The 7,500-nt window shown below is 37.1% G+C and overlaps 1 protein-coding gene across 2 annotated transcripts in view; it reads left to right on the forward strand.

The window, feature by feature from the left end:
* Nucleotides 1–7,500, forward strand: part of LOC132134164 (serine/threonine-protein kinase ULK3-like) — a 22,378-nt gene that overhangs the window by 3,540 nt on the left and 11,338 nt on the right. Inside the window, exons 7-15 of one of the 2 annotated variants that reach the window (XM_059546947.1) lie at nt 389–544; nt 1,593–1,698; nt 1,781–1,821; nt 1,959–2,061; nt 2,128–2,192; nt 2,277–2,355; nt 5,112–5,152; nt 6,600–6,647; nt 6,714–6,777. In XM_059546947.1, coding sequence (XP_059402930.1) covers nt 389–544; nt 1,593–1,698; nt 1,781–1,821; nt 1,959–2,061; nt 2,128–2,192; nt 2,277–2,355; nt 5,112–5,152; nt 6,600–6,647; nt 6,714–6,777 — 703 coding nt within the window. Of the gene's footprint in view, nt 1–388; nt 545–1,592; nt 1,699–1,780; nt 1,822–1,958; nt 2,062–2,127; nt 2,193–2,239; nt 2,356–5,111; nt 5,153–6,599; nt 6,648–6,713; nt 6,778–7,500 lie in introns of those variants that run through there. The other variant, XR_009429412.1, reaches the window with a different exon arrangement.

Here is a 7,500-nt window from a genome sequence, read left to right on the forward strand (position 1 = left end):
TCTGGAGAAGACAAAAGATGAAACACATCCAGCATTAAGATGTTTTTAACTCAAACACATAGAGTCTATAATCCATAATAACACTTCCTCCAGTGAAAAAGTGTTCTGCTCTGAATCAGGAGAGAAATCTGCACAGATCAAGCAGCGTTTAAACAGCTCTAAACTGGATTCTGATGTGAGAGACGACTCTTTTGTCTTCTCCAGATGTTCACTGATGGACTGGAGTGCTGTGGACTCTCATTCTGACGGCACCCATTCACTGCTGAGACGCTGATGCAATGCTGCATTTCTCTCACAGTAATGAGTCAGTATACGCCTCATGGTCTCTGCTCCACTAGATGGTGTGGTGGTCTCAGACATTGCTGTGATCTGCTCTCTGTGTGTTTAGCTGCCGTCGGGAGCGAGAGTTTCTCGTGACTGTCGAGATCTGCTGCTGCGGCTGCTGGAGCGAGACCCGGACAGCCGCATCACGTTTGACAAGTTCTTCCTGCATCCCTTCGTGGATCTGGAGCACATGCCCAGCGCCGAGAGCCTCGGGAAGGCCGTGAGTGCGACAGAGTCGGCGCAGATGATCTCACACTAACACGCTCACATCTTTATTTTAGTCCTGAAGTGACAAAACCGCGGCTCCTCGACTCAAGTGTCAGACAAACCTTCAGCAAATGTGTCCCACAGATGCTGCTCGAGAAACACACAAACACTCGATCAGAGCAGAGTTAGATCACACGATCATACTTTTGTTTTAGAGCTGCTTGCTGCCACTGATTTCGTCATTCAGTTAGAGTCTGATTCATGAGCTCTTGATTCAATTCAGTTTTATTTATTTATTTTTACAGTATGCCACATCAGCATCAAAGGAATAGTATACTATAATTTAACAATTATTTTGTTTTTTTCGAACAAAGTAATTTTTTAAACAACTCAAATAATTACAAAATGTTAAACATTTAAATTTAATTTATATTTATATTGATATTCAAATATGTTTTTTAAAAGGTTCTTTTTTTTTTTGTATCTAGTATCATTTAAAGCAGACCACGCTTAATAAAATATGTATTTAATTCAGATTTAAATGTCTGTAGTCATTTGCATTGCATTTTTTTTTTGAGTGAAACAGTTCAAGGATCCACTTAAAAAGCAAGAAATGTTGCATTTTTAAAATCACAACTAATGTAAAAGTCATCTTAATTTTTACCCAGCCATTTGTTAAAGTGTGCACTTTTCTCTAAATGCATGTGTAATTATGACAAAAATCTGATATACACTACAAAAATTATTGTTTTCCAATAGTAAAAATATCTAAAATTACATGAATCAAAATGCATTTACTTGAGAAGCAAAATTACTGAAGATATTAAATTTTTTGTAAAAAGCATTAATCAAAAACAGGTGAGCTTAAGCTTAAAACTAGAAAATGATCTATATTTATAACTAAATTCAAAAGAATAATTCTGGTTTTAAGCTTAAACTCACTTCCTTTTGATAAGTAAATGTACTTTAAGAATGTTTAGATATTTGGACTGGAAAACAAGACACAGATCCTAAGTAAGAAAGTCTTGTTTTGCAGTGTTTGGATTGTGTTTGTCTTCTAGAAAGCGCTGGTGATGCAGGCGGTGCAGAAGGACCAGGATGGAGAGCGTTCGGCTGCGTTATCTCTCTACTGTAGTGCACTCGAACACTTCGTTCCTGCCATCCACTGTAAGACACGAGCATCTCCGTCTGCCTGTGTTACACAAGTCCACAGAGCTCGCTCTCATCATCTCTGTCTCTGCTCTTTCAGATGAGACGGACAGGCAGAGGAAGGAAGCCCTGAGACAAAAGGTAAATTAAATCATTTACTTCGTTCCAAGCCTGTGGGAGCTGGGGCTCTAAAATGAAAAAGATGCAATTGTAAAGTTAGTTCATAACACTGATCCGGTTATTAAGAACAGTGTGACTCTTCATTTGTCCTCTCTCAGGTGAATCAGTATGTTTCTCGTGCCGAGGAGCTCAAAGCGCTGGTCAGATCGGACAACAAGATCACTTTTGAGGAGGCAAGATCAACCAGGAACATATTAATAGGTAAGCATCGCTGATTTCTAATATCTAACTCCTGTTTTGACATTCAAGTCTTTCGTTTTTTTAAAGAAATGTCTAGAGATCAGCCGCGTTTACTGGCTGCCCTGGAAGTGGCGTCCACTACTGTTGCCCAGGTAACTGTTATGATATCTCATTTGCATATGCGTCATGTGAGCTGCAGTGTTGCATGATGGGAGCTGGAGTCCTGATGTGTGCAGGAGGAGCGCGGAGCGGAGGACTACGACACACTTGATCTGTACCAGCAGAGTCTGGGCGAGCTGCTGCTGGCGCTAGCAGGTAAACAATCATTTGTATTTTCTGTTATTATTATTTATAAAACACAGGTGTCCTTTTTATTATGAAGCCTAGCAACCGTCAAGAACACCCTAGCAACCACCAAGTAACAGCTTAAAATACCATAGCAACCATCAAGCAACAGCCTGGCAACCATCAGAACACCCTAGTAACTGCTTAGCAACAGGTGTAAACACTCAGAGCACCCAGGCAACCACCTAGTGAGAGCCTAGCAACATCCCGAATACCCAAGCAACTGCTTAGTAACAACACAGAATACCATAGCAACCACCTAGCAACAGCCAAGCAGCCACCTACTAATAACCCAGAACAACATATCAACCATCAAGCAATAGCTTAGCAACCATAATAATACCCTAGCAACCGCTTACCAATGTATGGAAACACTCAGAACACCCTAGCAACCACCTAGTAACAACACAGAAAAAAATATCAACCACCGAGCAACAGCCTAGCAACCATCAGAATACTCTAGCAACTGCTTAGCAATGGTTGTAAACACTCAGAACACCCTAGAAACTGCCTAGCAACCATCAGAATAGAAAAACAAGATAGTGAACACTCAGAACATCCTAAAAGCCACCTAGCAACAATCAGAATTCTCTAGAAACTGCTTAGCAACAGGTGTAAACACTTAAAGCACTCAAGCAACCACCTAGTGAGAGCCTAGCAACCATCCAGAACATTTTTTCAACCACCTAGTTACAACAGAGAATAAAATAGCAACAGTCTAGCAACCATCAGAATATCAGAATATCCTAGCAACTGTTGTAAACATTCAGAACACCCTAGAAACCAGCAAGCAGCCTCACAATCAACCCAGAACCACTGAGCAAAAGCCTAGCAACATTCCAAATACCCTAGCAACCTGTTGGCAACATGTGGAAACACTCAGAACACCCTAGCGACCACCTAATAACACTACAGAATACACACTGGTGAGTAAAGTCCTGCACGGGTTCGGGTACCCGCGCAAATTTGGCTGAAACGGGTGAAAAATATCCAACTGTGTCGGATACGTGTGCGGGTCGGGTCGGACACAGGGGAAACACGGGTTCAAAACAGTCACGTGCAAACGTAAAAATAGGCCTACGTTCCACTTTAAAAAAATCACTCTGGCTTAGATCCTCCTCTCGCGACGCTCCGCTGTGAACCGTTCGACTTGAAGCACAACCTCAGACGGTGCTATGATTCACTCTTTTGTTGTTCTGTTTTCTTTCAGGATCAAAAATACAACAAATGTAAGCGTTTATCTGTATTTCCGACGGATGATAACTATGCATATACATTCATAAATTAGTCAATTTTGTATTTTATCATGAGATATTTTATTCTAATGTGATCAGTGACTCAAGCACTGATGGATCAAAGAGCACGTATTTCGACATTTGCAGTAAAACTTGAAATTCTCAGAAAATGCATTTAATACCAATATATTGAAACTTTTAGGTAGCAAAATATTTTTTAGTAATTCTGTCAATTATACTAAGGTTATTACATTGTCTGCTATATATTTGCTTCTTATTTATTAAATACGGGCAATTGATTGATAAAATATTGATCAAAATTAAGATAAAATTTGTAAAAAATGAATATCTTTAAAAAAAAAGAGTTTTCCATAAAACAAAACTTAATGAAATCATGTTTTACCAAAAACAGCGCTGTTGCTAGGAGGGCGCCAGCAGTTAAGAGACAATGTTATCGGGAAACGCAGCCCAGGTATGATGCGTTTCATGCGTAATGGAGATTCCAAAGCGCTCTTCTTTGGTCAGAACCATGGACAGCGATCGTGGATAGGTCTGTCCTATACACCGAAACTTTTAACAATGCAACAAAGGCAAGACGAAATTGCGTTACTCAGTTTTTTGGTAACGTTAGCCATGTTCTTTATGTACAGGCTTTTTGACAGCTTCGGCTGAGGTTGCCCTTGTGTTAATGCCAAAGGCTGTGTAATAACTTCTGTATGACCTGGCAATAAAATTTGAAAAAAGTGTGTCTAATGTGATTACTGATCACTGACACTTTTTCCTGAAAATTAAAAAAGTTTCTTCGTAATCTGGTGATTGGTAGAGGAGGGGGGACGTCAGGCGTCCAAATGTGACGGCTAGCGGTTGCCAGGTCAGTGTGTGTGGTACGATCATCTGGATCTCATCTTCATTCTCAGAGTTATTAAATACTGAACCTAATGAAGACCGTTATCTCTCAAACTCCTCGAGAGCTCCCAGAACTCTGCTCACTGCAGGTTTTGTTTGGCCGCTACGCACCCAATGTTGATCTGTTACGCTGCTAATGTCAGCGCTAGCCTGATGAAAACAGCTTAGGGCTCAGTGTGCAGGACTGTTTACTCATCGGTAAGTTAAGAATAGGGGTTCCTCCAGATCACGAAACATTCAACTGTTGTGCCGTTATTTTATCGATAAAGAAACAGACAAAAAGAATCCCACATATTTACACTGAAGAAGAGACTTTATGTAATACTTTCATTGCTCTTCCAACTACACGATAGTGTGCTAAAACCCACACAAAAAGACATAAAAGCATAGAATCTTGTTAAATCCCAATCAGAAAACCTTGAATAAACTACACAATGTGCTAAAACCCTCAGAACACCAGAGGAACCACATAGCAGCCAGCTGAAACCTGCTAGTTACTCTCTGGAGGATTAAAAAAAGAAGTCAGTATCGTCAGTGTTATCGTGTGTGTGTGTGTTGTTATGAGCTGATATGTGTCTCCTGCAGCTGAATCTCAGGGCCGGCGCAGAGAGCTGCTCCACAGAGAGGTGAGAGATCACTGTTTATGTGCTTGTGACGTCTGAATGAAACCCTGAGCGCTCCACGTGTCATTATGAACCGCTGTCACATGACTCATGCATCACACGCAATCTGCACAAACATCACATTCAAAATAATATCAGAGCTTGGAATCAGAGCTGATGTCATTTTTTTTTCATGCTAATTATGCTAGAAACATGCTAGCAACATGCTTATCATGCTAGAAACATGTTAACAACAGGTTAACCATGCTAGAAACATGTTAGCAAAATGCTAGTCATGCTAAAACATGCTAGCATCATGTCTAACATGGGATAGTTAGAACTAGCAACATGCTAATCAACATAAAATCCTAACAACATTCTAATCATGTTAATAACATAATAATAGTGTTAGGAATATGTTAACAACATACAAGCAACTTGCTAATCATGCTAGAAAGGTGCTAATCATGTTCAAACATATTAACAACATGTTAATCATGCTAGAACTGTTATCAACGTGTTCATCGTGCTAAGAATATTGCTAGCAATATACTAACAACATGTTAATAATGCTAGATACATGTTAGTCATGCTAGCAACATGCTAATCATGCTAAAAATGCTAACAACATGATAATCATTCTATAAACAGGCTATCAACATGTTAATCATGCTAAGAATATGCTAGCAATATGCTAGTCATGTTAAACATGCTAGCAACATACTAACAACATGTTAAGCATGCTAGAAACATACTAGCAACGTAATCAATGCTAATGAAGTAGTAGTTATGCTAAAAAATGCTAACAACATTAAATCATGCTAGCAAAATGTATCATCTATGTAATCTATCTAAACTTTCAAACTTCCAAGCTTTTACAGCTGCTTCACACTTGACTCATCTTTCTGCTTTGCAATGTGTGTTCTGTGTCGGAATGTCTATTTTTGTTTTGATCTGTGTGACTCCACCCACTGCCAGTTTACCCAATAGGATTTCATCAAAATAACTCTGTGAGCAGAGGAATATTGAAGTGCAAATAAATAAACATACAGTGTATTACTCGCCACCAAAAAAAAATTCTGCCATCATTTGCTCACCCTCAAGTTGTTCCAAACCTGCATTACTTTCTTTTGTTCTGTTCATTACAAAATAATATTTTTGAAGAATGTTGTTAAGCAAACGGCTGGCTATAGCCATTGACTTCCACAGTATGGACAAAATCAATTCTATGGAATTCTTCAGAAATATTATTTTGTGTTCAAAACAACACAAGGATCTTATGAGTAAATTATGACATTATTTTCATTTTTGGGTGAACTGTTGCTTTAACATGAAGTTCTAAAATACCTAAAACTAATAATAATAAAATATATATTTTTAATTTTTTACATTTAAATTCACATTTTTAAAAAATACACAAAAAACACTAAAACTTTAACTGAAATTAAAAAATATTTTTTTTTTCTTGCAGATTAAAAGTCTGATGAGTCGAGCCGAATACCTCAAAGAGCAGATCAAGGTAATCGCTGTCGTATCTCTCGCTCCGCTCGTTTAGTGAAGCATCGTCTAAAGCTTGTGTTTGCAGATGCGGGAAACTCAGATGGATGAATCGCTGAAGAAAGACGCTGCTGCTGAATCAGTGAGATCCTGTAAGTACAGATCATATTCATACAGAGAATAATGTGCTTCACTAACTTCCTGTTTCGATAGGAAATAAATCATTCCTAGGAAAGGAAATATGCTCATCTAAACCTTTTCACGGGTTACAACCTTTAAGTTACAATTCAAATTTTAAAATGAATAGATAAAATAAATACATTTAAATGAAAATATATATTTTTTAAAAATCAAATAATTGCAATGTTTTGGGCGTGAACTGTTGCTTTAACATGAAGTACTGAAAAACAAAAACTAATACTGAAAAATGTATAAGAACAATTCAAATTAAAAATAAATAGATAAAATAAATACATTTAAATTAAAAGGAAAAAAAATAAATCAAATAATTTTCATTTTTTGGGGGGTGAACTGTTGCTTTTACATGAAGTACTAAAATAACTAAAACTATTACTGAAAACATAATTAAGAGATAATAAAAAAATAAAAATAAACAGATAAAATAAATGTTTAAAATCATAAATAAAGAAAAATACATTAAAATAAATATAATTAATAAAAAAATTATTATAAAAAATTATGTTTTTCGTAACACTTTACAATAAGGTTTTATTTGTTAACTATATTAACAATGAGCAATACATTTGCAACAGTATTTATTAATATTCATTAACATTATTTAATAAAAACATGACTGTTCATAGTTAGTCTATGTTAGCTCAGGTCTATTAAAAAATATTAATAGATACAACTTT

Source organism: Carassius carassius, unplaced genomic scaffold (assembly GCF_963082965.1).
Source record: "Carassius carassius unplaced genomic scaffold, fCarCar2.1 SCAFFOLD_93, whole genome shotgun sequence".
NCBI classification, from domain to species: domain Eukaryota; kingdom Metazoa; phylum Chordata; class Actinopteri; order Cypriniformes; family Cyprinidae; genus Carassius; species Carassius carassius.